This window comes from Osmia bicornis, chromosome 10, assembly GCF_907164935.1.
Source record: "Osmia bicornis bicornis chromosome 10, iOsmBic2.1, whole genome shotgun sequence".
NCBI lineage: Eukaryota > Metazoa > Arthropoda > Insecta > Hymenoptera > Megachilidae > Osmia > Osmia bicornis.
Window position 1 is genome coordinate 9,186,718 of NC_060225.1, and position 18,100 is coordinate 9,204,817.

Below are 18,100 nucleotides of genomic sequence, written 5' to 3' on the forward strand. Positions count from 1 at the left end.
TCCTTCGATTTTGTTTCTTGTTCATTCTTAAATGCAGGCGCTTTTTCGAAATTCAAATTTGCGCATGCGCAGTGTTATGAGGTTATAAACGCAGTAGACCACTTACATGGTAGTTATCTCTTTGAGTACATTTTAGAGTGAATTGTTACGAAGAAACCAGCTTGTTGACCAAATTTGGCTACGTAACATTTATCTCTGATCAAATAAGTAAATAATTAAATACTATTTATGATAATTTTTGGAAATCATTTCAATATCGGAGTCAACAATTTTAATCGTACTTTACGTTTGACACTTTCGTCCGAATATCAGGTAATTCGTTATCACATTTTATCGATAATTATCGTACCTTCTAAACATAAGTGTATCTTTTATTTAGTCACACGTATATTAGTCATTTATTTAAAAAATTTGTCATTTTAATTGATTTCAGAAATGAATTGCACTAAAGGTATCCGTCCTATTCTGTCTTGCTTAAGTGAATGCAATTTTGAACCATTCAAGAGGAATATACTAATGAAAAATGTATACAGAAGTAATCATTACTCGTGAGTAACATTAATTGTTATATAAATCATTTATTAAGTAACATGTTTCGAAAATGTAGTAATTATATCATTCTTGCGAATGAACTAACATTACAGGTGTAAAGTGTTAGTAGTTGGGGGTGGAACTGGAGGTTGTAGTATGGCTGCAAAATTTGCAAACACATTCAAAGATCCCAAAAAAGTGATCATAGTGGAGCCAAGTCCGGTAATACATTTTTTATTATAGCAATTAAAATTTCCATTTTAATTCAGCTGCATTGATATTTTTTAGGTACACTTTTATCAACCAATGTTCACTTTGATTGGTGGTGGTTTGAGATCTTATGAAGCTTCAAAAAAAACAATGAAAGATACTTTACCAAAAGATGCTACCTGGCTGAAAGAAAGTGTAATGAGCTTTGCACCTGAACAGAATCAAATAACTATGAGCAATGGAGATACTGTGCAGTATGAAATCATGATTGTTGCAGTGGGTTTGCAATTACATTGGGAAAAAGTGAGGTTGGACAAAATTTGTATATTTTTTGATCAATGAACACATACGAATTGTCTTTTATGTTTATTTTAGATACCAGGTTTAGTAAAGAGTCTTCAGGATGGTTTGTCAAAAGTGTGTTCCATTTATGGACCAGAGACTGTACCACATGTATTCAGCAAGATTTCAAGGGTTACCGATGGTACCGCAATATTCACCTATCCAAACAGTCCAGTTAAATGTCCAGGAGCACCCCAGAAAATTTTATATATCGCCGAGGAATTTTTGCGCAAGGTGAATTTGGATTATCTTCTTAGCTCTGTTCTGAATGTTATTTTACATACTATATTAACGTTTATTTTCTCAGAAGAAAAAAGTCCGTAACAACGTAAAAGTTGTGTATAACACAGCTTTACCAGTAATATTTGGTGTCAAGAAGTATGCTGATTCACTTTGGGGTGTTTGTAAAAAAAGAGACATTATTGTAAATCTTCAAACAAATCTAATTGAAATAGATTCAGCTAAACAGGAAGCTGTGTTCGAGACATTAGATGGCTCGAACAAAACATTCGTCCAGAAGGTTTGATTTTGTTACATACATCCACACATTTGTATATTATGTATAAGAATCTAATTGACAATAATTTTTTTCATTTAGTTTTCATTACTTCATGTGTGCCCTCCAATGGGTCCACCTGACGTTTTGATAAGACATTCTTCGTTAACGAACGAAACAGGATTTTTGACTGTAGATCCTAAAACTCTACGACATACGAAATATCCAAATATATATGGAATTGGAGATTGCACCAACACCCCAAATTCCAAAACTATGGCAGCAATAGGTACTGTTATATTTGATTCTTGTTACGGAACAGAATTTTTATTGAAATTTATTTTCAGCTGCCCAGGGCAAAGTATTGTATAAAAATATTATGGATGATCTAGCCGGTAAACCAATGATTATGGCTTACAATGGTTACTCTTCTTGCCCCTTAGTTACTGGTTACGGAAAATGTATTTTAGCTGAATTCGATTACAATTTACAACCATTAGAAACGTTCCCAGTAGATCAAGGTCGTGAATATTACTTTACGTACCTACTTAAAGCGTATGGTTTTCCTATTTTATATTGGAATTTAATGACACGGTAAGTTTACTACAATTACGATCATTCATTGACGGGCAAGTATGTAATTTAGCATATTTCAAATTTACAGTGGCTATTGGGATGGACCAGAATTTTTACGCCAATATTCAAACATGATAAAAAAGAAAAAAAATCCAGAAGCAATTAAAAGTTAAAGTTATTTATAATTACTTAGTATTATTTAAATAATAATAAATGTATCCTAAGTGTATTATTTGTTCAACGACAGAACATATCTTGTGAAGTACTAATTATTTATCAAATCAATTATAAAATATTGTCAACATAAAAATGTAAATAACGAATGGAAATGTTTCTATGTTTCAGAGACTTTTGTATATAATATTTCTAAAAGATATTTAGAAGTTTGAAAATATGAAATAAATAGTAAAGCAATTACAAATCCTTATGATATCCGTTTTATCAAGATGGTAAAATCAGATCTCAACTCGAATCGCGTAGTCTGTGATCTTGACGCGTCAAGTTTGACGTAAACATGGATGGTCAGCTATTGGTAGGTTTTTTTTAAATAGTCGTCATACGTTTTTTTATACAGATCTCACAGTAATGTGCACCTCTTAATAATATATTCTTGATGTAAGTATTGTTTCGTGCAAACTTAATCATGAATCGTGGTGGATCATCAAAAGTCGCGCAACATAACCTTTCTCCGATGCCTCAAAGTGACCAGGAACGCGATTTTCAACAACGCGTATGATTTCAATTGATTTTAAGTTTGTTTTCCATATTTGTTTCCATTTATTATCATTTATTCAAACAATAATTAAATGAGTGTTTTCTAACCTATCTGAAAATTCAATGTATAGCATGCGTGATTATTAAATACTTCGTTTGATTATTACATGGGTGCATATATGGAAAAGAAATTTTTCAGCTCTCTGTTTTAATATAAATATGTAATCACAGGAACCGACGCTTTACACCGTTAAGGGTATGGCCATCCTGGATAACGATGGCAACAGAATATTAGCTAAATATTATGACAAAAATGTGTTTCCCACGTCAAAGGAGCAAAAAACATTTGAGAAAAATCTTTTCAATAAAACCCACAGAGCAAATGCAGAAATTATTATGTTGGATGGTTTAACCTGTGTTTATAGGAGTAATGTAGATTTATTCTTCTATGTTATGGGAAGCTCACACGAAAATGAGGTATCCATAATTCTTACATATTCAATTACATAAACATTGAATAATATTTTCTTATTAATAAAATTGTATTTTTATTTCAGCTTATCTTGATGAGTGTCCTAAATTGTTTATATGATTCAGTTAGTCAGATCTTGAGAAAAAATGTTGAAAAAAGAGCTGTTCTAGATAGCTTGGACATAGTTATGTTAGCAATGGATGAAATTTGTGATGGAGGGTAAATGAAAAATGTTAAAGAAATCAAACATACACAGTGTTTGCTTCATAATTTCGTGTAAATTTATAATATTGTAATGTTTTTTTAGAATTATTCTTGATGCTGATGCCTCGAGTGTTGTTCAGAGGGTAGCATTAAGGACTGATGATATTCCACTTGGAGAGCAGACAGTTGCACAGGTAATATTTGAAATTAAATTAAACATATAACATGTTTAAATGATTTAATGGCATAGCAAAGTTATGTCCATTTACCACGTAGAAACCTTTTCGATTTTTTTATTTTGTGTTCATGCATCATTCTACATGCTTCGCACAGTCTCTGATTGTAAGTTTTTATGATTTTAGAAGACTGAATTAACGAAATCATTTCGTACGATTTTCATTTGTGTTACTAAACTTTATTTTTGTTCTAGGTTTTGCAATCTGCAAAGGAACAACTGAAATGGTCCTTGTTGAAATAAATTTCGTGCATTAAAATTGTACTGAATATACATGTATGTATAAAATTAATATTTTAAAATATAAAAATAACAAATTTCATATTCCGTGTGTTGTACACATGGAAAATAAGTAAAATAATCAATACCCTTCCTGCTGTTTACATGCAAAGGGTGAAACCTTTTTCTTTTTGGCTTATTTGAGCTTCTAGAGCAAGTAAAAGCTTCTCTAACATCAAATATTAGCCTAATTATATAAAATAACGCATAAAATATTAAATGAAAGAAATTGAAAAATGCCAGTTATAGTCATCGTTTACTGTAATTGGCATTCAGCCATATTTTATTAAAAATATTAATGAAGCGCTTACGCGATCATCTTCATTAAGGTTTAAACTTTAAATTGATATGCCATAAGTACCATTTTACGGCACTTTTACGTCATAAAATCATAAATTAAACTTAAATCTCTTCTTTAGTAGTGAAAAATTGAAATTTAAGGAACGATCGATTCGCAAATACGAAAGAAGAATAAGCGTACGCATGCGCCGCGTGCGTTCTCTATATACTCTTATTTCAAGTGCTTATACGAAACGTACAGTATTGGAAACGAATTATGTACCTTGTTCTGTGATATTTATTAATGTAATATTTTAAGGGTGGTTGTGTAAATTTACACAACAAAATAAAGCCTACAACAATGCGCTACAACGTAAGTTGACGTGATACGAAGAAAATACTTTGACAGACGAAATGTACGCTTGAAAGATATTCAAAGTTCATTATATTGCTGTACTATGACGATCTATTTACATTCACTGTTCATTCAATATTTTTTAATTCTCTTTCATGATATGTTTCATTTATATATTACTTTTTACAATTTTTTCGAAGCATGACTTTTTAAAACTGAACGAATAGTAGAATCATTACAAATTAACTGATTCTTTTACAGGAAGGATCAGCATTATATGTATTACTATTACTAGTTTTATGCGTAGAAGTATATACGACAAGCGCGAGACATCTGATTAAGAAAAGAAATTATAGTGATCAAAGCGTAAGAGGTTATTTGGCCGAGGTAAATAAATAGTAAACAGGTTAAAAATGTTCCTTTTCACAGTGTTTATAAAACAAAAGGTACATAAAGTTTCTGTTACGTAGAGAACTTGTTGGTGGAACGAAGTGTGTAAAGAAGAATTTCACAGTAAATTTCGATGTCGTTGTCCAAGATGGTCATATTGCCGTGCTCCTGGTAGATATTATGATGCACATTGCAGCATGACACGGACTGGCTATATTTGGACTCAACCAGACACTTCGTTGACAGTCGAAATTAATAAATGAGACATTTTCATACATTTTTTACTAATCAAAATGTCATGATATCAAATTTACGTTACACGCGAATAGCTCCGCGTCTTATAGAAATTTATCCACGTATATTAGGAAATTAATTCTTTACGTGCATTAATCAAAAAAGAAAGTTTAGCACAATTGCTGTACGTTAAATACAGTTGTGATCAATGTATATTTCTTATAACTATTTTATGCAATCTTCTCTTTTAAAATAGTAATTGAAGAAATTTGAAAAATCGAATATTTGATATTTCAGTTATATCGATATATCGATCCTTTAAAATGGTTCACCGTGTAATAGTTTCGTTTCTTCTGGCTTGACAGTATTTTATTGGAAAAATGCATTAGATTACCTGAAAGTGAGTATTTTTCGAGTAATTATTAGTTTAAATTAAACAAAAATGTTCTTTTACATTGTTTTAATATTGGGATGACTAATGGCGATTGAAAAACTGACCAAACAAAATACCGGTGATGCACATTCGTTTATTAAGAAACATATTTATTTAGTTTCATACAACAATAAATTCTTATAGCAACAACACAGTGTTCAATCACGGGTTTGTATTAAATAAATTAAATTGTTAAGTTTTTGCTTCAATCTTCTAACTCAAATTAGCATACAGTGAAATATTTGCCTAACATGGTACTAAAAGTATACGTATTATTACATCTTTATATTACGGAATTGTAGTTATAAAAGATATCCACTTGTAAACAGCATTCAAATATAAAATATAATTAATATAATCAAGTTGGTAATTAAAATGTAAAAAAAAAACCTTTGACTAATCGAAGTTTTAGTTTATTTAGCATTTTTATTAATATCTAAGATGACATTTATCAAAAGTTTTGCCTTAATCGTATATATATTAATCTATAATAAAGATTGTAATAAATACGTTATAATAAATTACAATAAAATATATATAAAGTTTTTATAAAATCTTAAGTAAATGTGATAATAGTTCATAATTACAATATTAGTTATTTACATTTTTTTTAATATATTACAAAAGCTATTTAATTAATAATTTTTACATTATTACATACAAGTATTTTTATTTTGCTTACAAAGCAAAATAATATACTTGTAGATATATTGAATGCTGATAATCACCAAATGAAAGTTGAAATAATATTTAAAAGATACGTATACATAAGCATGGCAAATAGATTAAACTAACTGAATATCAGTTTTATTAGTTATGTCTGTTAATGAAACTTAATATTAACAAATATTATAATCAATATAGGATTGTAAATCCACCAGTTTATATATTAGTATAATTTTGACTTAGATTAGATATTTTTTATATTATACAAATGTATAAGTAAAAAGTAGATTTTCTTGATAGTTGTGCTATATCATATCATTTGTACTGTGCTAGTAATTACATATTAAAAAGTTATGTACAATTGCACATTTTTTAAAGAAAATGAAAAAGTAAATTGAAGAGTTTTGAGAATTTTTTAAAATTAAAATTTAAAAGACTATACTTAAGAAATTTAACGTCTTTGTAAAAATATCACAATGGTATAACGCAAAATATATATTTAAATAAAATATCTAAGGCTAATCAAATTTATGCTTGGAATAAACATAATTTATATCAAAAGAGAAATATCTTTGGTATTATCAAAAGGGAAAAAAGATAAATTTATGTAAGTTTTAACCAATGTAATCGTCGTCATCGTCATCATCAACAAATTTAATGTTTTGATCATAAAGAGATCCCTGCTTTATACAAAGTGCTTCTATACCACAATCTGAGTTCTGAATATTTAAAGAGACATCAGTCTCTCTTTTTTGAACCTGTGTAATATTTCTTAAAGGACTACCTGACAATTCGGTCATTGGAATATTTACCGTATCTTGTACATTTGTAAATGATTGGGTGCACGCCATTAATTCTTTATAAGTGCAAGATATGTTCGTTAATTCGCCCTCTTGAGTTTTCGAAATTTTCCTTTGATTCGAATTACTTTGGGTTATTTTAAGCAAATCCTTTTGCAAAACTTTATTCGAAGGAGAATTGAATTTCTCTTTATTATTCTCACTGCTATCAAGCATATTTATAGGACTAGCAAGGATGCTTTTAGGAGAATTAGATTTTTCAACTGATTCCTCATCTTTACCTATGTAAACCCTATGAGAAAGAAAGGGGTCATTAATACAAAAGTATTCTGAGAACTCTTGTATATTTTTTACTATTATCTTACCTCCTGTTTGGAATAACACAATATTGCTTATGTTCAAGGACGCTAGATACAGATTCCATGCTCACTTTAATGCTAGAATCTTCTAACAGCTTTTGAATAGGAAGTAATTTTTCAAAAGTTCTTGTTCTGGTAGTTCCAGAAATCTCATCTTTCATTAAGCTTCCATAATCCAAATTTTGACAAGTTTTCTCATCCTTCTTAAAATATTTTTCTCTATTAACATACAATCAGTTAATTAATTTGTATGAATAATATGATATAAATTAATTTCTTTCGATACTCACCCTGGGTCTAACTCAAGTTTAAAGTCATCAAAGGTAGAGAGTTTCATTCTTCTATATTCAGAAGGTGTTAGCGCTATACCTTCAGTTTCAAGAGTTAAAATGGAATCCCTTTTGTTGCTATTAATAGATGAATATTTTATACGATTGGTGACACTAAGAATCGAGTAATTAACTGAAAATAAATGATTAATTACCCTAAGAGAAAATCTTCTGTATCAAGTTTTATGTCGTCAATCGGTGGGATCCAGACTAGAAATGCAGGATCCATTCCTAAATAAGAGCCAGGAACAGCACTCGCATTCGCTACATTATAATCATAATAATCTAATTCTAATTCTGAATCAAGATTCGTTAAGCTAAATTCTGATCCTGGCCCTTGTAAAAGTTTTTCACGGTTTCTTTTTTCTTTAGTTTCTTTCCCACCTCCTGAATTCGATGAACTCGAAACGGTACTTTCAGGAGAAGATTCCTACATAATAAAAAGATCATTGTATCTTATATTTATCATTGTATCATTGTATTTTTGTGTAGAGAATTTTTACCTTTCCTTCAGAATAATTCATTCCATTGTTCTGATAAATTTTTAAGGTATCATTGCTCCTATCTTCTAATTTTTCATTTTCTATTTTTAATATCTTACCTTCCAAGGCATTATAATCTATTCTTTGCAACCTGTATATCATCAGAAAATTAGAGTCTTAAACTGCTGTGAATTTAAACAGCATAAATTTAACCCACCTTACAGGATAAGCATACTTCACTTCAGGCTTGTTATAAACAATACTGGAAGCTGATAATAATTTATCACAGTCTGATTTCATTGATGTGACTGTTTCATCCGAAGAAGTTTCAACTGTGTTATTCAGTTTTAATGTACTGGAACTCAGGGTAGACTCTTCCTTGTAACTGTATTTAAAAAAAAGTGTTTGATAATTTTTGACTTGCTTTCAATTCAATCATTTTATTACAGTTCTTACCCAGTCAAAGTTTCAGTACTATTATACTGTTCTACTGTACTACTGCGTAAAACTTCTTTCGGAGAATTCTTTGTGGTAGTTTCTATCATTGAGAACACTTCAGAAATAAGCGTACTCGTAGACAAACATTTTGATCGGCCAGGCGTTACCTCTGATCGTAAGAAACAAATTATCAAGTAGTAATGTATTATTAAATTAATGATTTTATAATGAATAAGATTATTTTTACCAGAAACGTCGCTGAGATTATCCATATCTTCGGCTATACGATACTTTCGGTATTTAATGACAAATTGCAATGTCAAAAAGATAGAAACTATGAATATCAGTATCAAAAGTAAGGCAGTTACTAAGTGTGCTGGTTTCCAAAAGATCCATTCTTTTTCAACGTTCGTTGAATTGACTTCAAAAGGCACAACGGTTACACTTCCATTTCTTTTTAAGTATTTTTTATCTGTAATGAATTTTTCAAACTGTAACTATCGTCTAACTACTTTATAAATAAACTTTACCTAGTACTGCTGCATGAGCAAGGAAACCACCGATACACGCATCCCCGGATGCTGTAAGTTCGTCGCTAAAAAATTCCAACAATAAATTTTCTCCAGAACTTATTAACGTTTTTGCGGTGTGATGTATCTTATCAGAGGTAACGTCGATTAGAAGATCCGCGTTCAGAGAATTGCCATCTCGTACACGAAAGTACTGTCCCGGGCAAGGAAATTGTAATTGATTTAAATGTAGTCCAATTACAAAATTCGTCTCCGCCTAAAGAAATCAGATCAAGCGTTATTGTAAGAATAGTTGTAAGTTACTTTTCTAAAATTAGAAGCAAACGGTAATAGGCTCCTTCCTTTATTCTGACCCTTAGCTAAAGGAAGCGCAATGTAGGCTTCCCTTAATTAAGAAAAAGTAAAGGGGAATGGGGTGTCTATATTTATCAGTACCTGTAAAAGCCAGAAAGATCTGCCAGGACATGCTTGAGTATTAGCTCCTAATATCTTTCTGGTAAATTGTTCTTTTAATGTAACACGGCATCCGCATCGACACTGTAATCCAATCTCAGCCACAACTTCAGGCTTGGTCGCGGCTAAAACCGCACCGTGGCATTCGGAATATTCAATTTGATTCTGCCACTCTTTTGTACCGGATTCCTCCCAAAATCCTTTGCCACAGAATTCAGTTTCTATCGCATTTCCCTGTAATTTCAATGAATTTCATTGGAAACATTCACGTATATAATTGTTTCAATCGATTTACCTGGCAAAATTTTGTCCCATATTTTGGTGGAGGAGTATCACAAAAACGATAGCGATTTCGAATACCTCCGAAACAAGAGCTACTGCATGGGCTCCAAGGACTCCATGGTCCCCATCCAGCGGCATCACCTTCTAAATAAATAAATCAATAATGTGCCACTGGTGGATGACGACCAAATAGTACAAATACTAAATTAAAATATTAATTGTAATGAAAAGAAGAATGGAATATACCTTGAAAAGGAAATGTGGGTATACAAGATATCTTAACGTCCACCATAGCACCTGTGATAGCTTGACTGACATAGATGAAACAATATTCAACAAATTTTTCTGTAAAAAAATCGCAGTCAAAGGCCAACGAGTGTTTGCCAGGTATCGATCTAGATTCCGTAATGTAATGAAGACTAGAGGGTGAAGCAACGGATGTAACGTCAGCCTTTAAACGTCCGTAAACCCGAACACGATCACCTTCCAGTCGACAAGAAGGATATTCGAAAAGGACGGACACACCTCCTGACCCCTCGCAAGGATATATCGATCTTGCATGGACTGTCAATTTAAATTCTTCTGACCAATTTACCTATAATTAAAAAGAAAAATTATAGGGGATCAATTCATTTTAATTGAACAATATTAATTACCTTGAAATAAACACTTGTATTTGGTGCTGTAGGATTGACATTCGATGCTTTCAATCTGACCGCATAATTTCCTGGCAATCCGAAATATTCACATTGGAAAAAAATAGTTTTTGATGATAAAAATTCTCTTATCTCTTCGTGATATAGTACCTGAAAACGTGGTTTATAATAATAAAGATTTAATGTATATTGACAATGAACAATATAAAATTCAATTCGCTTACTTGAATATAAGTATAATTCTGTAGATAACAAGCAGTCACAGTAGAACCGCAATATATTAATTGTAAAATATAAACTGTTACAGGAACATTATCGGAAGGACTACAATTAACACTGTCATATTTAATCACGGCTTTGACTGGTTTATTCGGATAAGTAGTAATTTGTTGAGATTCCAAATAGATTACCGGCATTGGCCACTTTACATCCAAAATTTTACTTGTCTACAACAGCGACAGAAATTGTATTAATACTGTGCGATAAATTAAAAAAATAATAGAGTAGGCCTGGTCTTCTCGGTATACGGATTGACCCGCTTCCAGTAATAAGTACTACGATGATTAAAAGATGCCAATAAAAAATAATGAATTTTTTTGAACCTGATAATTGGAGACAATAGACACCGGTGAATTTTTGTATTTGTACTCGATTTGCAAAACGTAAATACCACCACGAGTAAAATATCCGCAAGGTATGATAATTGAAACAGTTTCATTTTCAGAAGGCAGCTTTTCTAATTGGATTTCACCAATCAGTTCTGATATGTCGTCAAGAAGGTATAATATTCTAAAAGATATGAAATATTCGTTAATATTTTTCATTACTATCGACATTTCTCAATGATCATTTTTAACTGGCTCACCTTAATAGAGATAATTCGTTAGAAACATTATCGTCTAGCTGTTTAATATCCTGATTATTTTCTTTTTTGAACTCGTATTTGTACTTTGTTTCGTCTAATGTTTCATTTGAATTTATTACAGATATCACGAGATCCCCCGATAAAGCGACGTGAGAGGAAGGAGAATGAATTTTCAACGATGTTAACTCTTCTGTCTCTTCCATAATTGATCTAGCGATGTCTAAATGAAATTATTTCGTCGATTAATTATTACAAGATCAAGGGTAGTTAAATAAATAAATTAATGAATTATCATCAAGTTTCGTACCAAATTCAAGGAGGATGATAACCAGTATTCCAAGAGAAAGCCATTTAGATTTCAAGTTCATATCCAATTCGTCATCCGTATTCAATTCCTGAATAAATTCGGTACATCAATCCTGGTATTTCAATTTATATATTCAATTTTTAATATTTTCCATAAAAAACAAAAAATCAATATCAAATAGATATTATAGAACTTACAATTTTCTTGTTTATCTCGATGCAAACATTCTCTCCCTCTTTCAGTCAGGGTTGTTTCTCGATTTCAAGGAAGAAGGGTCATAAAAGTCCTATTAGCGGATGCACCTCGGCAATTGACGGGAATCGATATCAAAGGTCGTGCACTTCAAACTTTTTTCAAAGATTTTCTCATCTTCGCCATTTAAAATTATTTTACATCTTTTACAAACACCATAATTTTCATTAATCACCCCCGAGCTGGAACAACAATGATAAACACCATAATGAAAAAAAGAAAAGAAATTTGAATGGTATTGTATCAAGTGTTCACCCTTTTTACTTTCGAGCGATTCGTACACCATGGAATGTTTCTGATAGTATCAGTGGATTGTTTTAAAAACAGAAATAGAAAGAATTGTTAAAAAAAAATAAAGTTCCACAACGATAGAATTCGTATGAGGTTCATAAGGCAACTAAACTGGTGTCGACGTCCAGCATTCTCTCCCTTATTCGTCGGTTCACCCCACTACGAAGGTCGTCCTTTGGGGAGAGAATTCTACAACAGAGCATCGACTTTAATCAATGGAGGGATTATATCGACCAGAAGTCTGCTCTTACACGGGAGTGCTGGTTTTTTTTTCCTATTTTCTTTGAAGTAGAGGGTCATTATTTTTTCGCGTCAAGAGCGTGTAACTACACTTTTGTTAGGCAAGTATTAGTACACTTACGTACAGTGTAATTACCAACCACCCTTTAATTAAACAGACGTTGGATTTTACACTTTCCTCGATAAGTAGAATAGGCCTGCAATTTTAAAACAAAGATTGCATTAGACAATGGGCCTCACTACGATAAAATAAAAATCAATATTTGTCGAACGTTTCCTCTTCCTTTCTTATCTAATTAGATGATCAGTTTCGTTTAAAGTTTCAATTTTATTTATCTTATTTATAAAGGATACAAATTTGAAATTTACCGTATAAATATATCATCAATTTTGAAGTATTGAAAGCATAAGAGAAAATTTATTCGAAATAGTTTGCGAAAACGCGTGAATTTTTCTTTTACGTGAACTTTAAACAAAGGTAAGAACATATACATTTGTTTTATGTTCCATCCTTATCCTGTTCACCTGTTCTAAATTGTGCACTGTACGCTTCCTTTGATCTGCAACCATCTTTTAATTGTGTACTACTTTCGACATCCGTTTCCTGTTCGTCCACCGTACGTCCGCTATAATTATTTCATGATCCATCCATGATCCATTCATGATCCATTCAAATTTCATTCGAACGAGTTTTCATTCGTTCTGCGCATCTTTGGTTCACGCATGCTTCGTCTGCGCATGCGCGAAGTGGTACTGCGCATGCGCGGAGTGGAACTGCGCAATATACCTAGTGGTCTTATATTCAGTATACGCGACGACCTTCGACGGGAACACTTGTTTCTTTTGTTCGTATATTTTTGTCCACCGAATATATTGCCACGAAGTTAGAAATAAGAATAGGGGGCTTCCTTGAGCTGCGCAAAACAGGTATGTTCTTTCGTAGAACAAATATGTAGGTTTCAAATCATTGACAGGAGGCTAGTAAAATACAACTAACCAATACAATATGTAAAAGTTCGGTGATTATGTCAAACAGTTAATATTATATTTGATGTAGTAGCATTAATTTTAAGATAAGTATTACGTATATGATAAGAGCATTTTACAGTGTTATCAAATGCTTGAAAGAAATGTTTTCTTGTAAAATACAAAGTATATGTCAGTTTATGTTCAGTGTTAAATCAATGTGTATTAAAATTTAAAGATTATTCAGTACTTAACAACTGTTAATCAGGATTAAAAAGAATTTACGAACATAAAAATTCAAAGATATCTCTAAGCTGCATAACATATTTTATTAAGCATTAATAAATGATTACTTCAAAGATATTAGAAAATAAGATGGATGTATTTGCAAAATTAAGAAATACTGTGAGCAATACAATTTCTAATACAGTTCAAAACACCGCTTATGGATTGTCACAATTATCAAATGTTCTTCCTGGCAATCCAGTTACCAGAGAATTTGAGATAAATGCACACATTGCAAGTGCAGGACCAGCATTGCTTTGGAAAGTTTATAGCGGTTATAAAAAATCTACAAAGCAAGAAGCAGCAATTTTTGTATTCGAGAAACGAGTTCTGGATAAATTTTCCAAAAATGATAAAGAGTTGATCTTAGAAACCTTGAAGAGAGGCGTGGCACAATTAACAAAATTGCGTCATCCACAAATTTTAACTGTCCAACACCCTTTGGAAGAATCAAGAGATAGTTTAGCATTTGCAACTGAGCCTGTCTTAGCCAGCTTAGCTAATGTCTTGGGAAATCATGATAATTTACCTCAACTGCTGCCAAATAATTTGAAAGATTATAAATTACACGACGTAGAAATTAAATATGGTCTTCTACAACTTGGAGAGGGCCTTGCATTTTTACATGGAGATGTTAAACTGTTGCACAGAAACCTATGCCCAGAATCTATCGTCGTTAATAGCCATGGAGCATGGAAAATTTTTGGATTTGATTTTTGCGCTTTGAATCAAAGCGTCGAGGGTAAACAGTCGCAATGGTCGTACGTAGAATACGATATGTCGGTTTCGTTTGCGGCCCAACCGAATTTAAATTATCAAGCACCAGAATGCATTTTAGCAAGCAGCGTCGGTACAGCCAGTGATATATTTTCTTTAGGAATACTGGCGTATATTTTACATTCTCCTATGAATGTACCACTTTATGACTGTAAAAATGATTTAATGAAATGTAAACATTTTTTAGACTGTTTCACAAATTCAACTATTGCCTCTAAGCTTCTTCCAATTCCGGATAATCTTAGAGATACGGTGAAACTTATGTTGAACCATAATCCTGAATTAAGACCAGATGCTCATCAGTTTGTAAAAATAGAATATTTCATGGATATAGCTGTGAAAACGTTAAATTATTTAGATAAAATCTTTCAATGGGATAATTTACAGAAGTCACAATTTTATAAAGGATTACCACAACTTCTAAAGCAGCTACCACATAGAGTTATACTGCACAGAGTCCTTCCAGCTTTATATAAAGAATTAATCAATCCACCGATGATTCCATTTGTTTTGCCAAGCATAATATATGCGATGGAGAAAAGTTCTGTGGAGGAATTTAGAGAATGTATTTTGCCAAATATTAAACATGTTCTGACGTTAGACGATCCACCGCAGATCAGTCTTGTTTTAATGCAACATGTTGATTTATTATTAAAATTATGTACCGCAGAGGTAATAAAGACGGATATAGTTCCAATGTTGCTACGTGCTTTAGAGTCTGAATGGGAACAATTGCAAGAATTATGTTTATCAGCTCTACCTGAAATTATAACGATGATCGAAGGACCACTGATTAAAAATGCAATTTTGCCTAGAATGAAGAGAATTTGTTTAAATGAAAAAGGATCCAGCAGTAAAAGTCTTGGAGTTAGAGTTAACTGTTTGTTATGCCTTGCAAAAATGTTACCTAACTTTGATCGATGGCTCGTCATCGATCAAGTGTTACCTTTTCTACAAGAAATTCCACGCTCTAGCGAGCCTGCAGTTCTCATGGCTATCATAGGTATTATATTTGTTTATTAATAAAATAATACAGCAATAAGTAATATACATTAATTGAGTATTCTTTTCAGGTATCTACAGGATGTTACTGAATCATAGCAAAGTGGGAATGAGTAAAGAAATAATAGCAACGAAGATTTTACCTTTTCTATTACCTCTATGTATTGAGCAAAATTTTAGTTTCCCGCAATATGAAATTCTATCAAACTTGGTGATGGAAATGATCAGTCGTGTAACATCAGAGCATAAGGAAGCTTTGAAACAATTAGATGCGATGCGCAATGAAACACAACAATTGAATTTAGAACTTTCAGAATCTACCAACATTTATAAGAAAATTGTTTCACCCACTGATAACATAAATCCAATTCCAGCCATCCCTGCTCCAAATACGAGTGTAAATACAAATTTGAAGTCCCTGCAGATTGAAAATGGTTTGACCATGGAAGATAAGCTTCGGTTAATATCATAAATTACTGCTCAGTTTCTGTTAATATTAGATTTTAAGCTGTACGAAGTATAATTGTTTTAATATTTTAATTTTCAGGTTAATTCAACAGCAAGAAGTACATCAAAGATTACAATCCCAGGCACCCTTAATACCAACAAGTATTCAACCTAATAAAAAGCCAGCAGTAAAAGATTTAACTGATACTTTGTTAAAATCTAACTTGGATCAGTTAAACTTTTCAATCTCGAATTCGAAACCTAATTATTCCTGGAAATCTCCGGGTTCTAGTCAACATCAATTGAACCCGCAAGCACAAAATTTACATTTAAATAACATAGGAAATACATGTGTTCCTAATTTAATGATTCCTCAAAATAATATCAATTACCCGATGAATCAGTTAGAATTTCAGTCAAATTTAACTTCTAATTCAAGCCAAAACATGGAGAAGCCACCTTCTTGCGATGTAATGGACTTGCTTAGTTAATGATTTTAATAATACAAGTGTCGTAGAATTAAGCACTAATGAGTGTAAGGTATTTTATTAATTAAATTTATTATAACCTAAAATTTCTTGTATTTCTATGGTTCGATTTTTGTTGTAGGACAAATAAAATTAAGAGCATTTGGAAGGTCTAATTTAAATATGTGTAAATATTTTATCATTTCATATTCGAAATTATAATAACCGAAAAATGTTAAACTTTGAAGTAATGACTTTTTTGAATAACAGATTTAATCGCCTTCGTCAGAAACTGTATTACTATTAGGACAAAGGAAAGGTACATGTGTTGTGAATTAATGATGCACTTTAAATTTACATAAAATTAAATATTTATTTTCATTTCTTTTTACAGATTGTATAATGATTAGTAGTTTGCAGCCATTCGCAAATTTGTATTGTTAGAACAATACAAATTTCCCAAGTCACACCACGTGGAGGTTGCTGCAACTGGTGACTCGCCCTAACTCCGACGTCCCATCCTCCCTTCCATGCAAAACTCTACACTGCGGAAGACATCATCGCAGTTTCTATACTTTTCGTTCCAACAAGAACGGAAAGTATAGGAAATATCGAACCTACCCGAAAAAGAGGTAGAAGTGCTAACCATCCCCTATCCTCTTTTTAAAGCTAAAAGCTAGCTAAATCCTTAAATCTAAATCTTAACCTAATTCTTCAGCGTCTCGTATAGGCAGGTTGCTCCCTAAGCTAAAAATTCGAGCTAAAATGTGCCACTTCTTCCGTACATATGCTCAGAAAATGGCGCACTCCTAAATGAAAGGAGCCGCCCCGAAACGAAACGTGCGAAACTAAAAGCAACACCCGTCAACGGGTTTTTGCAAACTCAATTACATTGGCCTGTCTCGTCCGATAACGTAGTCTCGATGAATATACCAGAGGAGAGGTTAAGTTGTAAATAGAAAAGAAAATATCTTTTCAATTCTATTTACTGCGAATGATGCAGACGAAACAAAGCGGAGAAATGGCGTTTCTTTGCGTTGCAAAGAAACTATTATTTCTTTTGCTTCCGTTCATCAGCAATCGCAAAGCGTCCCTAATGGGTTACCGATTTCACGCGTACGATCTCCCCTCCAGCCCGACCCAAAATGAATCGTATTCTAAAAGGCCGTTAGAGACCACAAAATAATATTGTTTGATCGTCGTGTAAATCGGGTCATGTAATGGAGGTGCACGTCACGGACATCACCATATTTCAAGAGAAAAATCCCTTGAAATAGATTACTTCCAGACGCGGCACGAATTGTATCTTCCTGAATGCAACGCCTCAAGTGCGACCACAAAATGGCGGTCGTTCTCGTTCGGCATCAGATTCAGGAAGCTTACAATTCTCACCTTACCGACTTAGATAGAAGGAATGAAACTGAACAAAGGGGACTTACGATCGTCCGGGAAAACA

At 32.2% G+C, this 18,100-nt stretch overlaps 5 protein-coding genes and 1 long non-coding RNA gene across 14 annotated transcripts; 5 read left to right on the plus strand and 1 right to left on the minus strand.

Moving 5' to 3' along the window:
* Positions 1–37: 37 nt before the first annotated feature.
* LOC114874199 (sulfide:quinone oxidoreductase, mitochondrial) lies at positions 38–2,576 on the plus strand. Of its 2 annotated transcripts, none has more exons than XM_029183277.2 (9): positions 38–312; positions 434–548; positions 645–753; positions 820–1,044; positions 1,117–1,317; positions 1,391–1,603; positions 1,682–1,868; positions 1,927–2,173; positions 2,244–2,576. In XM_029183277.2, exons 2-9 carry the CDS (start codon positions 436–438, stop codon positions 2,326–2,328), a joined length of 1,380 nt encoding a protein of 459 aa, XP_029039110.2. In that variant the 5' UTR covers positions 38–312; positions 434–435; the 3' UTR covers positions 2,329–2,576. The 2 variants fall into 2 exon arrangements, with proteins under 2 accessions (XP_029039110.2, XP_029039111.2); XM_029183278.2 differs by having other exon boundaries at positions 1,394–1,603.
* A 9-nt stretch (positions 2,577–2,585) lies between these two features.
* Positions 2,586–4,102, plus strand: LOC114874201 (coatomer subunit zeta-1). Of its 5 annotated transcripts, XM_029183280.2 has the most exons (6): positions 2,610–2,687; positions 2,776–2,885; positions 3,101–3,346; positions 3,427–3,560; positions 3,649–3,739; positions 3,976–4,102. In XM_029183280.2, the coding sequence occupies exons 2-6, from the start codon at positions 2,799–2,801 to the stop codon at positions 4,021–4,023; spliced, it is 606 nt and encodes a 201-aa protein (XP_029039113.1). In that variant the 5' UTR covers positions 2,610–2,687; positions 2,776–2,798; the 3' UTR covers positions 4,024–4,102. The 5 variants fall into 5 exon arrangements, with proteins under 5 accessions (XP_029039114.1, XP_029039113.1, XP_029039112.1 ...); XM_029183281.2 differs by lacking the exon at positions 2,776–2,885 and having other exon boundaries at positions 2,586–2,687; XM_029183279.2 differs by lacking the exon at positions 2,610–2,687 and having other exon boundaries at positions 2,694–2,885.
* Positions 4,025–11,136, plus strand: LOC114874202. Of its 2 annotated transcripts, XR_003789056.2 has the most exons (5): positions 4,025–4,056; positions 4,479–4,711; positions 4,955–5,080; positions 5,164–5,717; positions 11,053–11,136. XR_003789056.2 is itself a non-coding variant. In XM_029183285.2 (4 exons), exons 2-4 carry the CDS (start codon positions 4,700–4,702, stop codon positions 5,344–5,346), a joined length of 321 nt encoding a protein of 106 aa, XP_029039118.1. In that variant the 5' UTR covers positions 4,025–4,056; positions 4,479–4,699; the 3' UTR covers positions 5,347–6,112. The 2 variants fall into 2 exon arrangements, 1 of the variants encoding a protein (XP_029039118.1); XM_029183285.2 differs by lacking the exon at positions 11,053–11,136 and having other exon boundaries at positions 5,164–6,112.
* LOC114874194 lies at positions 6,296–13,273 on the minus strand. 2 transcript variants are annotated; one of them, XM_029183266.2, is made up of 18 exons: positions 12,115–13,273; positions 11,918–12,029; positions 11,611–11,830; positions 11,348–11,534; positions 10,970–11,191; positions 10,746–10,895; positions 10,336–10,684; positions 10,103–10,233; positions 9,790–10,041; positions 9,355–9,610; positions 9,072–9,296; positions 8,843–8,993; positions 8,604–8,771; positions 8,408–8,537; positions 8,060–8,334; positions 7,866–7,982; positions 7,582–7,794; positions 6,296–7,508 (listed from the first exon to the last, which is right to left on the minus strand). In XM_029183266.2, the coding sequence occupies exons 2-18, from the start codon at positions 11,976–11,978 to the stop codon at positions 7,031–7,033; spliced, it is 3,585 nt and encodes a 1,194-aa protein (XP_029039099.1). In that variant the 5' UTR covers positions 11,979–12,029; positions 12,115–13,273; the 3' UTR covers positions 6,296–7,030. The 2 variants fall into 2 exon arrangements, with proteins under 2 accessions (XP_029039099.1, XP_029039098.1); XM_029183265.2 differs by having other exon boundaries at positions 8,843–9,296; positions 11,918–12,005.
* LOC114874203 lies at positions 11,158–11,904 on the plus strand. 2 transcript variants are annotated; one of them, XR_003789057.2, is made up of 3 exons: positions 11,158–11,373; positions 11,470–11,524; positions 11,732–11,904. It is a non-coding gene; the product is annotated as an uncharacterized LOC114874203 (long non-coding RNA). The 2 variants fall into 2 exon arrangements; XR_003789058.2 differs by having other exon boundaries at positions 11,316–11,407.
* A 378-nt stretch (positions 13,274–13,651) lies between the features above and the next one.
* Positions 13,652–16,826, plus strand: LOC114874196 (SCY1-like protein 2). The gene is made up of 3 exons (XM_029183267.2): positions 13,652–15,731; positions 15,802–16,189; positions 16,278–16,826. The coding sequence occupies exons 1-3, from the start codon at positions 14,012–14,014 to the stop codon at positions 16,666–16,668; spliced, it is 2,499 nt and encodes an 832-aa protein (XP_029039100.1). The 5' UTR covers positions 13,652–14,011; the 3' UTR covers positions 16,669–16,826.
* The last annotated feature ends 1,274 nt before the right edge of the window (positions 16,827–18,100 follow it).